At 34.3% G+C, this 19,707-nt stretch overlaps 1 protein-coding gene across 1 annotated transcript in view; it reads right to left on the reverse strand.

Annotated features, from left to right (window-relative positions):
* supt16h (SPT16 homolog, facilitates chromatin remodeling subunit) overlaps positions 1-19,707 on the reverse strand; it is a 63,133-nt gene that overhangs the window by 30,489 nt on the left and 12,937 nt on the right. The window contains exons 6-16 of the mRNA XM_039746079.1: positions 19,451-19,602; positions 17,144-17,316; positions 15,203-15,293; positions 13,195-13,268; positions 11,394-11,506; positions 10,157-10,222; positions 8,342-8,437; positions 8,043-8,158; positions 7,260-7,413; positions 4,906-5,033; positions 343-605 (exon numbers count right to left, since the gene is read on the reverse strand). Coding sequence (XP_039602013.1) covers positions 343-605; positions 4,906-5,033; positions 7,260-7,413; positions 8,043-8,158; positions 8,342-8,437; positions 10,157-10,222; positions 11,394-11,506; positions 13,195-13,268; positions 15,203-15,293; positions 17,144-17,316; positions 19,451-19,602 — 1,426 coding nt within the window. The remainder of the gene's footprint in view (positions 1-342; positions 606-4,905; positions 5,034-7,259; positions 7,414-8,042; positions 8,159-8,341; positions 8,438-10,156; positions 10,223-11,393; positions 11,507-13,194; positions 13,269-15,202; positions 15,294-17,143; positions 17,317-19,450; positions 19,603-19,707) is intronic.

Genomic DNA, 19,707 nt, shown 5'->3' on the forward strand with positions numbered 1-19,707 from the left:
TAGTCATCGATACTGAACACGTATGCAAAATTTTAAGAAATTCGCTTCACCAAAAGTGGGTTTAAAATTAGTTGCAAGATTTGACCCAGACAAACAAAGACACAGAGGAGTCAAGTTAAAGTGTTTAATTAAGAAAGGTAAAGAAGGTAAAGTACACCACCACATACTCAAACTACAGACAAGAAAGATTACTAGTGGTGTCTGCAGTGTAAATGAGGTAAGCATTCCTTGCCTTGTTAAAGCCATAATATAATCAACTGATGAATATGACTACCAAAAAAAATAAACATTCACTTGAATTACACTTAAAAATAAATAAACAAAATAACCAGACCACCTCACCATTTGTGTGTGCCTCCAAAGACCCCTGCATTCTCTTCTGTGCAATATTAGGCCGAATATAAAGGTCCTTCAGTTTGGGATTGCTGCGATTAAGGTTAATGACCAGTGAATCCTGCTTGACAATTCCTTCCTTTTCCTTCTCTTCTGCTTCCCTGGTCTTGTAACGCTTTTGTACCTCTTTAATAATACGGAATGCATTCTGAAGATTCATAGAGGGCACCGAGGTATCACCTGGATTTTTCAAGTTGGATGCACGGTATGTACTGTCAGATCAAAAAAAAAAGTTCATAAACAAAACTAGGTTCAAATTCCAAGGTAATATTACAATTTACAGTTATACTTATCTGTTAAAGCAATATAAATTTATTAAATGCTCCTTAGTGATGGACTCAATTTAAATTTCTTTGCAAAATAACCACAACACAAATCAGTTATAATGTACAAATCAAACAATGCATTTGCCTTCAGGTAATGGTTGCTAAAGCGAAATAAAATCACTACAATAGAGCAGTGTGTTTGTAGTGTCTTGAAATGTAGAGTTAAAAAGCACAGAAGTGTAATGAAATGAACAACATACTGAAATGGGAGATGTAATGAATTACTCTCAGTGGTGTTTAAGAAGTTCTTAGCAACACAGTGCTTTTGGGAAACAGAATTGACTATTATCATGTCTTCAGAATTTACTTTCTTTTCTCTGCATGTTCTGAGGGTAGGAATGTGGTCAGCTGAAAGACTTGCGGCAAGAGTTAAGGCAACAGGTGCTGCAGTTATGGCAAAGTATATGTTTAAAACTTGCAAATGTTTTTTCCTATGCATCTTAGAAAATAACCTTTTAAGACTAAAGATTTATCTTTATTTTGGCAAAGAGGCTGCTTTCAATATACGGTCAGCAAAACTTGGCTCTGTTACTTTAGTTAATATTTATTTCAATACTGTGGTACAGTGTCATAGGCTGCTGCTTCACAGTTCCAGAGCCTGTATTATTGCCTTGGCACTACCTGTGTTGAGTCTGCTCCCACATCCACAAGATTCGCGTTAGGAGACTTGACGACTCTAAACTGGCCAAATGTATGGAAGTGTTCACTGCAATAGACCGGCAATACATTCATTTTTCCTCTCTTCCTCTTGGCCATTTCCTCTCTTTAGTCTAGTACTGGCAGAATTGGCTCTGGTACAATGTGATGTAAAATGCAGTTAAGATAATGAAGAATGCATATCATTTCCCACATATACTTAATTTTAAAAATCACATGCCCTTAACAGGAGTAATTCTGAGTCAACCATTAACCTAACACACAATTTTGAAGTGTGGGAGGAACATCCAGAGAGTTGGGGGGCATATACAAACTGCACACAGCAATGATGCTCTGATTGATTAGCAGCTGATCAAAACTGGACAATTTCCACCTCTAAATTACTCAAACAATAATGCTGAAAACCAGGAATCTGTGAAACAGCAGACAACTATGTTGTTCGGATAATCTTAAGACTGGAAGAAAATTATCCTACAACTGACTGAGAAAAGAATGCTGAAAATAGACATGTACCTTCTACTAAAATAAAAGAAAAGCTGCTTTGGTAAAATGATACTTCAGTATTTTGTTTAGATCAGCGATTCACATTTTGAATTAGATGAGGAACAGACAGTTTCAAAAGTACAGCAGTGTCTTGATATATAGAATGTGCTCCTAGTAAAACAATAGGCATGTTACAGTAGTTTGTTTTAAAACAAGTTTGACAAGTACAAGTTTTAAATTCCATTAGCCTTCAATCTCCTTGGTAAATATAATTGGGAACATTTTACTTTATTTGAATTTTGGATGGAATTAAGTTTTTTGGTTTTGATTCTTTTTTTTTTTTTTTAAAATAACAAAAGTGTATGCCAGATGTATATGTGCAAATTACATTATTAGAAATATTATTTTAATACATTTTATTTGAGTAAAAAGGTTATCTGATGGTCACTAAGAAAATGCCTACAAATATTTCATTGATGTGTACAGTAATTGCAAAATATCAAGGATAACTATAACATGAGATCTCAATGGTTATACAAGGCTGGTAATGTACAAACTTGCTGAAAAAAAGGGAAAAATGCATACTTTGTATGACATATGGGATAAAAAAAAACAATTTCCTTAAATATTGCAGTTTTGTTTTATTGAAACTGCCCTAAAAGAAAAGATGACCAGATCATCACAACCACACAGCAGGTGACCCAGGAATTAAACCCAGGACAATCAATCCACCAGCAGCCATGCTTAACCTTCCAAATAAGCCCTTTTACATAAGCAAATGTATTGGAATGGTTAAAGTACATCTCCCTAATACAATCTTTTATGCTATAAAGCACAAAGGTAGGGGAATTAAAAAGTGCAGAAAAAAAGCAGTTTTACATTTCTGCTCATAAGCATAAAAGCACAGCTTTCCCTATAGATAGATAGATAGATGGATACAAATTAACATTGCTGTGAGATGAGCAATGTCTAGAATGTCTGTGTGACAGCCTTCTTTAAAGAAATAACATGTATGTCTCATTCTACTGGCAAGAAACTGTTACCAGAAAATTTCAGGAATTATAACATACTCTCCCCCAAAACGTGTGGTGTTAGATTAATTTAAGAAAACCCAAGTACAATTCATTATCTGACATCCAATTTAAAAGATATCATTCTTAGCGTGTCCTTGGTTCATGCAGGAATGCACTCTTAAAAAATAATTTTTAAAAGCAATTTAAGAATGTCTATATCTTTGTTATAAGACATATTTTTTATCCATTCAAACTGATGAATTAGGAAATTTGGATGCATTTCCTTTAACATATTTTCTAATATACATTTAGTAAAATGTACCACGGAGTACAGCTTGAGGCAAAATTCCTCAAAGGATGCAATCATACTATGCAGAAGCCAAGAGAACTTCATGAATCAAACGCTGTATAGAACAAAACATACCTGCAATATATTCTGTGTAGGTACCATCAGGTTAAAGATAATGACCACTAAATATAATACTCTCTGCAACCAAACATCATAAGACAAAACAAATAAATGTAGGCATATAAATTAAAGAATGAATCTTCTGTAGCTTGGATCAACACTGCATGCACCTGATGTGCTGCGAGCTTTATAATTAGTAGAACACTGCACCAGGGCTCATGTATGGTATTGCTAGGTTATAACAAGCATACAGAAAAGAAGGTCTTAAACCATTAAGCTCAGGAGACTTTAACCTTAGAACTATAGAGCAACAGCAGTCATGATTAAAATCTCCATTCAGGAAAACTAAATTAAAACTAAAGTTTTATATTTTTAATCAAACATTTTTATTCAGTTGATTATTATGTAAAAGAAATGTTTTAAACCTACAAGTACAGGAAATGACTGACAAATAATGTTTGTTGTTGACAAACATACCTAGTCAGTCAGACCTGTTGTTTCCCAAACACCCCTTTGATCAAAAAGTGAATGAAAGAGTATATGTTCTACTGTATTAGCTTAATGTTTAAGACTTACATGAAGATCTGATTGTGTATTACATTAAATGAAAGCAGAAACTTCTAAAGAGTTCACAAACTTTGACACCACTGTATTTTAAAAATAAGAGGAGAATGTGCAAACAATTTTAATTCTAAGATCTGATCTGACAAAGATTTGTGCATTATTACAGATAAAAATGAAACTCTCATGGGTCTGGCATGTTGTGATCCCCAATATTAATGGAAATTTTCAAGGTGGTTTTAGATATTGTAGTTGCAGTTGTCATTTCAAGTTCAAGACAGTTCACACTGAGAAATAAAGGAACATTCACAATAAAATTCTGGGTGGGCATATGTTATCCAAAATCAGTATAATTTAACTCACTACTCTTTTTATCAAGGACAAAATCCTCAAATGTTAAATTCTTAAATGAATTATCTATGAATATATACAACCCAGAAAAATAAAAATGATACAAAACCATGTAAACAAAACATATATAAATTCTAATTTCATTGAGCTACATAAAATCCAGTCAATATCCACTGCACTATTAGTTTATGCTGTTACCAGTTTATTGGCTGTAGCCATGTAGTGAGTAAGCAAGTCATGACAGGAAACAGAATAAAGATGGCCATACATATTTAATATTATCTATTTAGTAAAAACAAAACACGTGTTAAGAGGCCTTTAGATGCTTACTTGGTTGATTTGAATCAAATTTGCATTATTTCCAATTTGACAAATATCCAGATTTATGGACAACTTAAACCTAAACAAATTAAATATTTTACAGCACTGGGTAATAAGCATGCATTAGGCAAAATGCTAACACAAAAAAAGCTTACTTGTATAAAATGGAGCATGAACTGTAGTTTTCCAAATACTGGACAGCAGTGCATCAACACTGTTAACCTAACTTTCACCTAACTTTAATTTAAAACAGCAAAATTTTGATGCTATTCTGCAAAAACTTAAAAGGCTATTCAATGGAGGCCACATTTAACAATATCTTGCGTGCTCTTTAAAACATGGTCTTAAAACAAATGTAAATACTGTGAAGAAAATAAATAATGACACTTACATTTCCTTAACAAAAGTTGCTTCTGGGTTGGGAAAAATGTTGCCCTCATTTCTGCCCAAAGCACTGCCAGGACAATAAAAATTGATTCGAAGATACGTATAATCACCTTCCACAGACATACTGATATTCTGTAAAATAGAGTTACACTTGTTCTACAAAACTGTAAAAATGAAAGGATCTTGTTTGAAGAGAGTGATTTTTAAAATAACTACTTTTTAGAAAAACAGGGAAAACAAAAAATACACTCTGTAAAGCACACTGATGCTATGTTGAGTGCAGATCTCCAGAAATCATATAAGCAAATCTTAATTCTACAATCATCACATTAACCTATAAAACAGATTAATTCACTTTTTAAAATAAGTTCATTTCTACTTACTGATTAGAACCCTGTCTCCACAGAAAACCGATGCAGTATAAAGCTGGTGCTGTCATTTTTCTTTGGTATAAAAAAAAGTAGATATTCATTGCAGCTAAAGGCTTTGTCACATTACAGGACTTTTTCAGTTATTTTCGGTTGTAACCTTCATTTACATAATCTCTGCCAAGTTGGAGGTAGAAGACAGTATGCTTCCATGAAGCCAGTCATCTAATGTGACACATCCAAAGACTGAGACCAATTAGTCTATAATTAGCTGGGATAATATCAAACAGGTTAATTTTCTTGTTGGTCAAAGGGACAAACAAGCTGTGCAAACAGAAGAGATGACAGCCAAATGAACTAATGAATGCTTGTCCGGAGGTACAATACATAGAATGTAATGATGAGGAATAAGGAATACACGTCTTTCAAACCTCAAAACACAACAGAAGCTTATCTGTCTGATGTCTTGAATTCTTCATATCAAAACAGAATCACAAAAAGTTAAGAGTTTGCTGCTGGAGTTGTTAACCCCTTCATAATTCCGGCACAATGTCACACAACACAAATTTGGCTGTCAGAAAAAAGGGTAAGCACGTCTGCGCTGAAAGATCAGCAATCAATCGATAAAATGTGACATGGGCTGCAATATTCAGCGATTGTGATGAGCAAATCTGACATACAGTACAACAATACATTGAAACTAGCTTAAAGGTTTGAAAAGCTAAAAGGTATTACATAATAAATTTCACTAAATAGACTGTTAGTAAAAACAGCCTTAGGGTTTGTCAAAGATGCCATGCTTCAGGAACTTAAGTGACAAAGTGTGTATTAGTCTCATTAAAAATCAACTCTAAATTTCAATACATTGAAATTCAAATTACATATTTGGTATGATGAGAAAATGGACAAAAATGGGGGGGAAGACTAAGTCACCTAAGGACACCAACCATCAGGTCTTCCTCATAAAAAAAATTTAAATTCCAATGTTAGCAGCCTAAAAAAAAATCAATGTTCAAAAAGAATGTAATGAAGATAACTTCAAATCTATGTTGTGGCGAAATCGTGCAATTCAAAAATACATTTCCAAAAGTACCCAGAAAATGTTACAATATGAACTAAAACTGCATCTGTTTGTATATTGAGTTGAAGTTTGCCAAACATGTTTATGGCCCTGTGCAATTGGTGGCTCCTACAGCCTGATACAGCCAACAAAATATGGAGCTTCAACCCAAAAATTAAAAATGGGATAAGCTATAAAGCTAGCAAATAAAATGCCAAGAAATCTCCAAAGGTTTCCAGTATGAATGGTTCCTAAAAATGTTATTTGATCTTCACAATTTAAATAAATACAATCTAATGAAATAAGGTGTAGACTAATTGGACTGAGCCGCTGGACTGTTACACACTATACAATTGCTGGTCACAGGAGCATACCAAGACTGCCTCCAACTAAAGATTGGGTAAATAAAATCAATGACCAAAAAAATCACCAGAAAGGTCATGTAATGTGTAATGTCCTTCAGGTGTAAATTTCATAAAAAAGGCATCAAAAACTAAACACAAAAATACATATTCTAAAACCAAGCTATGTAACATCAGCAAACACTAAAAAAATTATACAAAATGCATACAATTATATAATTTCACCTACTTTGTGTGTTTGCTGATTTTATAGCATCATTAAATTGTCTAAAATAATCCCTCACTATCTAGAAGGAAACCTGAAAACCTTCATAACACAGAAACAGAAGATGATGGCCCATTTCCATATGCTTTTCAGTTATGCCTCACATAGGTAGGTACAGACTATAATCATTCATAAACATGCACCCCAAAAAATCCAAGAGACAAATGTGATTTTACATGTACTTTGAGAGTCATGGTATTATGTACAGTGTACTGACATTTCCATACATTTTTTCACAAATCAACAACTTTCCAAGCTATCATTTATTAGGCGAACATTTTACTCAAAAATATGTGAACTTACCTTAATAGTAGCAATGTGAAAAGGTGTAGCAATCCCAAACACTGGCATGATAACAGTTTCATACTTCTTGTCAATGTAAATCTTCATTTCTCTGATCTCTTTTTCTTTTGGCATTTGTGAGGCATTCTTGTAAGACACATTAGACTTTCGAGCTCTAAAATCAAAAATCAATACAAATGTAATAAAAATAGTGCATGCTAGGCTTGGGAAATGTGACAAACCAGCTATCATGGTGAAAAAAAGTATTTTGAATAATAATATCAATATACAATTATGCTTAATGCACATTATACTGTAAAGATCCTTTTCAAATAAAAATGAGAATATTCCACCTATATGAAAATATAGCCATGTATACAAAAAGTGAAAACAAAAGTGCTGCATTATTTAAATGTCTTCATCTTACTTAATATTTTTAACATAATCAGGGCTCAACATTTATAATTTGCCCGTCTACCAATAAGGCAACTGGGAATCAGTTTTTGTCCTTTGATATCAATGGCAACCACTTGGTTTTTCACCAGTGGATTGGAACTGTCCGGTATCTGGTAAAATAATTATAAAGTAGCAACAATTAAATCAGTAAAAAAAGCTAAAGCAGGGGTGCCACGTTTAAGGACTACAGGTAATCTGGCGTTAAGGCCTATTATTTCCATTATATTAAGGAGGGTGGCATGGTGTCGCAGTAGATGGCGATGCTGCCTCACAGTTAGCAGACACGGGTTCTCTTCCATACACACACACAAAACTAAAAAAAAATTAACCCTTAAAACATGTACATACTTCTGTGTCTGCTGCTCTCCCTTTTGCTCAGTCAATCTTCTTTTGGCCTCTTCATTCATCTGATTTGCCAGTTCTTTCTGATGAGCCCTCCTCTTTTCTTCTGCTGTCATTTCATTCTGCAACAGAGGAAGTTATGGTTATGTATTTAGAAAATGCAACTAAAGAGAAGGCAGGAAAACAATTGAAAATCTGAAAACTGTTTCAGAATAACAAAAATCACAAACAGAATTAAAGTAATAAATAGCATTCTACTCTGTTATTACTAAAACCAAGTAAATGATTATTTGCAATTCACTCACCCTAGTTCTCTCAGTGATTAGAGCAGCTCGAGCACCTCTTCCCAATAATTCTTCAGCCTCATCTTTATCTTCTTCATCTTCCTCCTCATCTTCATTCTGGAGGTACAATGCAAAAATACACAAACATTTAGGCAGCATAAAAACCTAATACCTTTCCTACAGGAAACCCAACATTTGTCAAAGATACATCTCAAGAACTTATAAAAGGATCTGCAAAGCAAATATAAATGCAAGAATGTAACAGACAAGAATTCTGGTGATTAAGAGGAGCATAGCACCGTCATCTTGTGGAGAGTCTCTGCATCACAATATGCAATGTAGTATTAGTAAAGAGCTTTAGTACAATGCAACAATTGATAAATCTGTTTACTTATTATTTGAATTGCAATATAAAGAATGAAATACAGAACGAAGTCAAATCATTGCTGCTCAGTATCAATACTCCTCACCCACCCAATTAAGATAGCTAGGTGAACAAGAATCCTATCATATAGTAATCCCTCTAATAAGATAAGACATCGCACCAAAAAAAAAAAAAAAAGGTCCATCTTATTTAGGTCTACAGCAATCCTTTAACACAAAATGTGATCTTTTCTGAGTAAAAACATTTTACTCAAGTTAGAGGGAGAAACTATTTTTACAAACAAAATATGATGACACACAAGCAGCACATAGCAAGGTATTACTATAGATTGTACTCGCATTGCTTTTTCTTCCTATCTGGTGTTACTCTGAACAGTGATCATGATATGTTTAGGATTCATGACTAGTTTAGGATTCACTGTTACACAAACAATGAAAAATATTACCTGAATGTAGTGCATTCCCAACATATCACCCAGAAAGACAAACACTTGATAACTCATAATGTATGCCTTGTTCTGCATATACTTCTAATAATTTTAGTTGAGACAGATGTGTGTGATGTACAGTTATTAAATGAATTACACAACTGCTCTCTGCATGCATAAGCAGACAAAAAAGGCAAAGAAGAATGAGTTCTAATGAAAATATCAGTGTCCTGTGGAATTTTGTAGCCCCTTTGATTTAGCACAGGCACATTATGGTGTGACTGTTCATCTCATTGTGCTCATATGTCAGTGCTCATTGTTTCACCTGGTTAATCATTAATAGATGATCTGTACGAAAAGCATTCATGCCTGTCAGTTAAGTACACATGCAGCTGTTCCCTCCACATTTTGTTTGAGAGTCTGAATTTTTAGATTACACATGAACTTGCTTGTGAATTACATCTTGCCTGAAGGAGCCCGAGTTCCCTCGAAAGCTGGCATGTTATAATCTTTTTAGTTAGCCAATAAAAGGTGTCATTTTGCTTAACTTTTCACTACTTGTGAATGTACAACAGTGTCACAGGAGTTTCATCAAGTGCAGTTCTTTAAGAATATTGTTGTCATGAATGTGAATTTTTAAATTATTCATGCTATAGGACATTCATTGTTTTTGCCATTTTATTGACTTAAATGCAAAAAAAAAAAAAAATCACAGATTTTTGAACAATTGCATTCATTAAACTTTTCTTTATTTTCTTTTTTTTTTTTTTAAACTGATCATCAATTTGGTGTACATTACTCGCCATCACTACCCAGTGTGGTATGGAATTTTACTGCCTTTTTTAAAGTGATGTAGTGAAGTTTATAATTCCAGAACAAAAAAAAAATCATATACATGGTGTGGACAAAACATACTCCATGGTTTACCTGACTGACTAAGACATCTTAGTGGCAGCATTCGACAACAAAAAAAACAGACATCACTAAATGGTAAATGACACTTTTCAGTTGTATTTTTATTTACCTTAAGGAAAATTCCCACATTTTTTATCTTTTTCTTCACAGGAGTCAGAAGTATAGCAGGGCCATCCTAAATAAATACACAAGAAGTCCATCATTCCAACTGGTATTATAAACAATAAATACATAAGCTAAGTGTTACTCAAACTTAACATAACTCAGGATGACTGATGCAGTGAGTAGCTTCTCATTTCTTACACAACCAGTGGCTGTGGAAGAGATACTGTTTCAGAAGGATCAAATTATTGGCCTGCATCAAGTAAAGAAAACGACTAAGGAGATTGCGGAAACTACTAAAATTGGGTCAAGAACTGTCCAACGCATTAGGAAAACCTAGAAAAACAGTGGTGGACCATCATCTTCGAGGAAGAAATGTAGTCAGAAAAAAATCTTGAATGATTGTGAGACCACTTAAATCGTTTGGTTAAATCAAATCGTAACAAAAATCAACAGTAGAACGTACGCCTGTATCTAACAGTGAAAGTAAGTGCATTTTAACACGTACAATGCAAACAGAACTCAAGGTGTTTGAACTACACAGTTGTGTAGCCTTAAGAAAAAAACACTTATCAGCGAGGCTAGTCGGGAGGAAAAAGGCTTCAGTTTGCTAGGGAGCATAAAGATTGCAGTATGAAACGATGGAAAAAGGTCATGTGGTTTGACAAATCCAGATTTACCCTGCTACAGAGTTACAGGCTCATCAGGGTAATGAGAGGCAGATGAAGCGATGTACTCATCATGCCTGCTGCACAAACCTGTGGGGACAGTGTTATGATTTGGGGTTGTTTTAGTTGGTTAAGTCTAAGTTCAGCAATATTGTGTGTCCAAAAATGAGGTCAGCCGACTACCTGAATTTACTTAATGACCAGATTTATCCATCAATCGCTATTTTCTTCTCCCCCGATGGCACTGGCATATTCCAATCTTATCCTAGTTGCTCTGTATATAGAATTTACATGTTCTATATCCACATGGATTTCCAATGGGTGCAAAGACATGCAAGTTAGGCGAACTGGTGTTGCTAATTTGACAGATGGATGGGCTATAAAGTACAGAGACAGTTCAAAGTCCAATACACAAAGCCCACTTCTCCCACCAGTAAACAAAAATTGATACATTACCCAAGTGTGATCTAAAAACAGTTAACTGTAGCTTTATTCAGTTGAGATCAGATATAGAAATATGTAAAGACTAATATGCTTAAGAAATATACTTGTTATATATCATAAAAAATGTTCTACCTCATTGATCTGCACTGTATCTCCAATGAAGAGGGCATATTTCTTCTGTTCTTCTTTCTTTCCATCTTTGTTAATCATATCAGAAAATCCCAAGTTCACACTAAATACCATGCCTAAAAAACAAAAAACAAAGTAATCTGATGTACATGTGAAACTAACGTGTCTATACTAAAAAAAATGTTATATCTGAAGAACTCTAGACTTAAGGTGGATTTAAGAACAAACATCATTTTTAAAGTTTACAATGAAAGCAGTGATTATTTAAATGAGATGACTGGGCATCTCTCCAAATAATATAAAAATCATTTTATAAGGTATCATTCAAAGATACTGGCTATCCAAGATAAATCAACATGATAGCAATTCAGTGCAAGCTATCACAATAGACTATTCAATTAACAGCAATGTCCCATTAAGTGCTACCACAAAACAGTTTGTTAGTGATTATTGTAATCAAAATGTTGAAACAGATTTTATTCCAAAAACAGTTAATGCAGATACCATTTCTAAAACGTGACCAATTGAAGAAGATTCTACAGTTAAGGCCTTCTGGACACATTTTGGATTGTCCAATGCAAGTGATGGACCAATTTTGGATTAAAACAGGCCTGCTTTTGTACCAAGTCAATAAAAGTACATTTTAGGAGTGATCTTAATTCATTACCTGAAAATCTAACTGAAAGGTTGGGTTCCAAATGTTGTCTCAGGTTACCTTGTTAGCAGACAAAAGATCCCACTACAATGCATATTCCACATGTTAAATACACTGCACTTTAGAAATAGGGAATAGATGATAACATATAATGTTAGCTTTCAAGTGTCACCTGCATAGGTGCCATATTCCAAGTGAGTGTTCATCCACTGTAAGTGAACTTGGCAGTGATTCGAGAGATTGATACACACAGTAAAGTATACTGTACAGAGAGACATTACTGTTAAGGGTTTCCTGTGCAGAACTAACCAAGATAGAATAAACCGATTTCTTGTTAATTTTTTCCAAAATTACAAAAGAACATTTCTCATTACTAGTTTCTGGAGATAAGTTAGGTAATATCATGCCACTACAGCTTGAGATTGCTTAAAAAAATAATCCACTGTCTCTATTTCAAATTAATATTTCGACTGTTTCAAATTTTTAATTTTGTAATACAGTATGTGTTAAAGCATGGAAAAATGATATGAGCATTTTGAAAGTATATTCATTTTAATGTTAATTTGAAGAGTTTAACAATGCAATTTTACATTGTTAAAGTTTAAATTGAGTAGGTCTTTAAACCATTACACATTTACATAAATGAACTACGATGAGACTAAGAAAACTGATCCAAGTCAAAATGCAAGCCCATTCACTGGAAATATATTCCATTCATATTAACCTCCCAACCCTAACAATGTAGAAATTCTTCAGAATATTCAGTATATACTTAGGAGGAGGATAAAGTTGGAGGCATGCATCGATGAGATGACATATAAACTAATATAAGGCAACATGTCATCTGGATTCTTTCGTTAAAGTTAATTAAATTTGTTTTCCAACTTAAACTGGTGAAGGATATCAGTGATGCAAGCACATTCCCGTACTTGTCTATTTGGAAATTTGTACATGATGTCTTTATTCTTGCACAAATTTCATTATAACTTCCTTGTTTCTCTGAAAAGTATGCAGTTCTATTCATAAATTACATCAAAATAATTAGTGACTAAAAAAGGCGCTTAAGTCTGAGTACCACCATCCTATATTCAAATACGACACACAAAAAAAAAAATTCATGCAGTTATAATAAAGCACTCTAATACTCACCCTTTTTTAGTTTGTACTGATTCTTGTTATTTAATACCAAAGAGCCTTCTCTAAATTCAATACCCATTGCAAACCTGGTGAAATACAACAGAAAAACTAGGCCCAGTTTCTGCAAACATGAACTCCTTTGTTTTCTCATACAAAGAACAAGCTGTCAGTGATTATTTCATTAAGTATGCATTCTACTTAATAACTCTTACCAGATAACCCAGTTAAATTGGGTAATCTGTTAAGTAATTAAATTGGGTAATCAAATAAATACTTTTGCTTTATTAAAGAGCAATGGTGAATATATAAAGTAAAAGACAGATCTCTTAAAATGAACAGCTAATCGGTTTTCTTTTTAGAAAAAATGTTTATTGCTTAAATTGCATACAATAATATCTGTCAAAACTAGATCATTTTAATGCATTTAAGTCCCAAGTCCCAAAGTGCATTTAAGGTTTTGAAGAAAATATTGTCTGAAATGCAAAAGAAAATAAAAAAAAATATCATTTTATAGACCTTAAAAAAGGAAAATACATACAACCTAAAAGTAATAATACATAAAAAAATTGTCTTTACATTATGAAACTTAACCTTCAGAACTACAAGTTCCAACCTGCCTACTGCTCAGGCATAACATAAGCCTTAACTGTCTTCTTGGAAGGCTTTGTAGAATTTTTTGGGGGGAAAAAAAAAAAAAAAAAGGTCTAGAAGAATTGTAGCCCCTGTATAAGGTAGATGTGGTATGTGGGTGGTTTTGTGTGACTAATAACACACCATGAAATCAGCACCCACTTTGACAAATTGACAGCAACATTTTACTTTCTGTGGTAATTTTGTTGAACAAAACTTCGATAACTTAGGGATACCATAACTTGCCACCATATTTAACTCCTTAACTAGCCATTACATATAGCCATAATTACCATATGTTCTTTGCTATCATACTACTTTTCATCTCAACTAGCAATCAGATTCATTTAAATTAAATGCACATGTTGAAATTACCTTGTTCTCTGGTCTGCTCTGTGGACTGGATGCTTTCTGCTGAGATGCTGAAGCAAGGATGTGCTATTGCGACAGGCTAGTTCAGTTTTACAACAGACACACTGTACAATTTTTTTTTTTTGCCAGACTGAAATGATCCCAAACTTTGGAAAATTTGTTTTCTCTGGTGTGTCTCTTCGTTTCTTACTTCTTCACGTCACACATCCATTGTCTATGTACACTGTGCGATAGTAATAATCATTTGTGCAAAACACGGTAAGCTAACTGAGCTGTAACTATATGGTTTAAAAGAAGTTTCATTTGCATCAATGATTTTTAGTAACTAAGTTACATGTTTCTCGAGAAACAGTTTCAGCCCTGCTTTGATTCATTCTCTTTCATCTTCCTTTTATAGCAACTGCTAACTACAATTTGCACAAGGTATATATTTGCACAGAAAAAAAAACAGCCCAAATAGAAATAAACTCCACAGCAGACAATTTTCGGACCAAGCAGACGCTAGCTTTTTGCAAAGGTTTTAGTTAGGTTTACATGTAGTCTGTGCATAAATGGGCATGCAATGAACCAATACTTTGTAAAGAATGATTTTCTGCCTTTCTCCCAGTAACAACGAGACAGGGTACAACCATTCTAGCCCTCTATCTTGGATTAGGCAGAATTTGAAAATGTCATTTGACTACATCATTTCATGTCATACATCTCAGAAGCAAACAGAGGTAAATAAAAATCTAACAATCAAAGACACTGGAAGGCATGCCTTTTAAATAAAATAACCAAATATTAAAATTTTTGCATCTAAACATTTACTTCAATACATTGTTGTTAAATATTGTGCCATTATATTTAAAAAAAAAAAAAAAACTCAAGATGGTTCATGACACCAAAAGAATGTGTGGATCTGAAAGTAAACCTTTCCAATGGCTGTAAAATAAGCAACTTAGCAATCTTATCTGGAAACCATTTAAATTTCAACATTAACAAGTCAAAGAATGATTAAAAAAAACATCATACATACCCCAGGTTCTTGGTGAGCTTGCTCACAAGATCTGGCTTCTCTTTTTTGACAAAGTCAATAACTGCATTGTAGACATCACAAAGTTTTGCCCCTTAAAACCAATAAAGCAACAACATTTGGCTTGATAGGAAAAAAACTCAAGATAATTTATTAAAAAAAATTACATTCTCAACATTAATAAAACTGATTTAAGATACATAACTAAAATACATAAAGTACAGCATACTATACAAAAAATGATTTAATTAGAACTCTTACCAAATGACACCTATTTTTTTTTTTTTTATAAAAAAGAGCCATGATTTCTAATTTGTGGTAAAAATTGCTTTAGCAAGACAGCTTAATGCTGTGATCACCTACTCAATGTCATCAAGTCTCATCATCAAGTCCTTCCATGAGAACCCAGAATACAATAAGGACTGATCATCTATGTTAGGCAGAATGCCGGGGGGGGTGTTGGGGCTAGGCGGTCTCATGGCCTGGAACCCCTGCAGATTTTATTTTATCTCCAGCCGTCTTTTTTTTTCTGTCCTCCATGTCCATCGGACATTACTTTTATTCTATGTTAGTGTTTTATGGTTTTAATTCTTACTTTGTCTTTTTTCTCTTTCTTCATCATGTAAAGCACTTTCAGCTACATTGGTATGAAAATGTGGTATATAAATAAATGTTGATGTAGAGAATTACTCCAGTACCTACTAAAATGATCCCTTCAGTTATAAGCAAAGTTTGCTACCATGCAAATATAGGCAGTCCCCGGGTTACGTACGATAGGGACTGCAGGTTTATACTTAAGTTGAATTTGTATGCAAGTCGGAACAGGTACATTATTTTAATAAATGCTATTGTTGACCGACTGTAACCAAGTGCTCTGCCAATGAATGATGGAGTTTCACCTCTTTCTGACCTTTATTATTTCTACTTTATTTTCAATGGTGATGGCTTTACTCTTCTTTACTGTATCACCAGCACTTGCATCAGATTTGAGTTTCAGAGACATTCTTGAAGGGTGAAGACAAAGTGAAGATGAGCTCTTCTACACAGTACTGTACAGATATCACAGCAGGAAGGCACCCGTCCTCAGTACGTCTGATGTATAGGGTGGGCCAGATATAATTAGGCAATTTTCATTACACTGTAACTTATTCAGTTTATTACATAGAAAATCACCTGAAAAATCTCAGACCATCAAGAAGTGTGCAAACTGAAGACATGAAGAATCGTCTTCATGCCGAACTGGAATCATCCCTGTATAAATCAAAGTCAACCAGACGATCTGGATCTGCATAATTAGATCTGGGCCACCCTGTACTGACAAGAGACAACTTCCTGCTATGTGCGTAACAGTACAAGCAGGCTTGCTATTGAGATTGAACGGGGGCAGCGATGGGCAGTTTATCACCAGCCCACCTCAACTACAGCATGCTGCCTGCGTCTGCAACACCACCAACCCCATTCAACACGCAGACATCCAAGGCACACTACAATGCTACCCCACCGCCCCGTTCAGCCACAACCGGGTCACCGCTTGCAGCATTACCAGCCGTCCACCTAGAACGAATGGGGCAGCCGTGTGTGGTGGGCAGGCAGTGAAACTGCTTACTGGTGGGAGCCAGCCTAGGGACACTACACTGTGCGAGCAGCGAAATCTCCCCCAGCCACCGCTTGCAGCGTCCCTAGACCGAAGATGACGGAGCAGCAGTTACTAAGGCCATTGCGCCGCAGCCCTGTTCGTATGTCGTAGGTCGAATGTCCGTAAACTGGGGACTACCTGTATAGGCAATATGAGGCATGCAGAAGACACATGCTTAAATCCAACTTTGTAAACAATTACACATTTTTACTGCAATCATTTCATAAAATAGCTTATCAGAGACAGTTACATTATATTGTCTCATCACCAAGCAGATGTCGAGTATACAGTAAATCTCTGCTTCTTACCATTTTTCATTTCTTTTTGAAGCTCCTCTTCCACTTGCAGCAAAAAGTTGTAATTATCTTGCATCTCCTGAGGAGGGTCCACCATAAGCGTTCGCACTAGATTTGAGCAATAAGACTTGTAGCGAATACCCATTGCACAAGTAACAGCTCCAAAATGCATATAGTTCTTGTCACTAGTGGAGGAAAAAGTATATAATTTAGCAAAAAGCTACACAAAAAATGGAAAAAATTGTTTTAACATCAGAAGCTACTTGCCACACAAACCATTCCATTTACAGCATATTTTCAGTGGGCTAAACAGAAATTGTTGGCCATTATAATTCAACATATTAACCCTGACTACTACTAATAATAATAATACTTTGCATTTATATAGCACTTTCCTCATTACTCAAAGCACTCAGCAATTGCAGGTTAAGGGAACAACACAGCATAGTCCCTTTTGGCATTTACAGGATTCGAACCGGCAACCTTCCAATTGCCAGTGCAGATCCCTAGCCTCAGAGCCACCACTCCAATACAGATTATAAATCTAAAAATAATTCCTAACTTTTAGCTTATGAATAAGTCTTTCCTAAAATAGACCAATTTAATATATACAGTTAGGTCCATAAATATTTGGACAGAGACAACTTTTTTCTAATTTTGGTTCTGTACATTACCACAACGAATTTTAAATGAAACAACTCAGATGTCCAATTACTTTTGAGACTCTGACATGAAGGGTTTGTGTTAAAAAAATGCTTTAGTTGCCTCACATTTTTACGCAATCTTTTTGTTCAACCCACTGAATTAAAGCTGAAAGTCTGCACTTCAACTGCATCCGAGTTGTTTCATTTAAAATTCATTGTGGTAATGTGTGGAACCAAAATTAGAAAAACGTCTCTGTCCAAATATTTATGGACCTAACTGTACATTACATATTTTCGGGATGTGTCATGGATTCCAGCAACAATCAGAAAAGTAAATGTTTTTTGACTAGGCAACAAACTTGGCCCTTCATGAATAATGTTATTAGTTAATAACTTGTTCCTGCATTACCTTTAAACCAGACAAAAACAAGAAAATCATAGTTAAAATAAAAATGTTCAATTTCACTAAACTCATGAGTACACAGTGCACTAATGTGGAACATATAATAAAATTTTATTCTGCAAACCAATACTGGTTGCTAGCTTTTACTGGATTCCTAATTTCTAGTAAAATGTCACCCTAAGACTTAGGACTATCTTGACGAAACAAACATTGCAATACGTGTTTGCACTGCAGTAATTAAGCATTAATACTGCCATAATTTCTCTTAATTTTGTTAAAATATGAATTTAAATCAGTGAATACGATATACAGATTAGTGAAATGTGCAATAAACAGTGTGCAATTCATAGACTACATTGCGGATTAACACTATTTAGTACGGTAATTTTGCTTCACACTTTACAGAATCACAAATATTAAGCTTGAACTAGTTTGTGTCAAACTTTGGGAATACATTCTTTGTGAGCCTGTGTTACATGAAAATTCTACATTTGTTAAAACATCGAAATACATTAAGATTGTTTCTGGCTTTTAACTGTAAACATTATTCAAATATTTGGAAAGATTACATTTGTTGCCTCCTTTGGAGAGACCAACATGTTACACAGTTATAAAAAATGGGTAATATCTTCAGGTTCACCTTTCGATTTGCATTCTAAGTATTGCCATATCCCACTTTAACTGCCCAATTCATTAACAAGTTGAGGGCGACTAGCATTTTCATCAGTTTCGATCTCTCATTTTGGAAATTAAATTGACAAGTACGTAACAAAGCTCTGCTGGCATGAATTGGTTTTCTGCTAGTCACACATTACATGCAGAGAATCAGCATGCCTATTCTGTGCTTTTTCTTAAAGACACTGATTAATTTTACATAAAGGCAGCTTAAAACAATTTCAGTTACATGTTCACATCTGGTAACATTACCAGATTTGACATAATGCAAGTATAACACAGTTTCAAAAATTTGGTAGCACAGTATTTTTTTTTTTACTGGTATACTCCCAACACGAATATGAATCTTGTGAATTCTGATTCTCCATTTCACATGCATACAGGGAACCACAGCAAGGAAACATGGGAAGAGATTTCCATTTTTAATCATAAGCAAGCCAAGAAAGAATACATGAAAATCTAAATTACTAAACTGTTTGGGGGTGATTAGCTAAACAGGCAGGAAGAACAATCAATATTTAGATATAGTATTAAGCAATTACAACTTTGTGCATTTTACACCAACACAGCGCTAAGGACACAACTGTTATGCCTCACCTGACCACACTAAATTTGAGGTTATAGTTTCCTCCACTCTGTATTATGGGTGGGTAACACATTTCAACTGTGGAAGGGTCTGCTCCAGCCAAGTATTTTTTCTCTTCAATTGCTTTCTCTACCGACTCTGCTAATTTACTGTGACGTACTTTCTAAAATAAAAATGATAGCAGTTAGTAAGAAAAAAATGAAGTCCTTGAAACAGAAAAAAAAAAAAAAAATCAAGATTTAACAGTTATAGGTTTCTGTTTGTTTCA

The sequence above is a fragment of the Polypterus senegalus genome, chromosome 1, assembly GCF_016835505.1.
Source record: "Polypterus senegalus isolate Bchr_013 chromosome 1, ASM1683550v1, whole genome shotgun sequence".
Lineage (NCBI taxonomy): Eukaryota > Metazoa > Chordata > Cladistia > Polypteriformes > Polypteridae > Polypterus > Polypterus senegalus.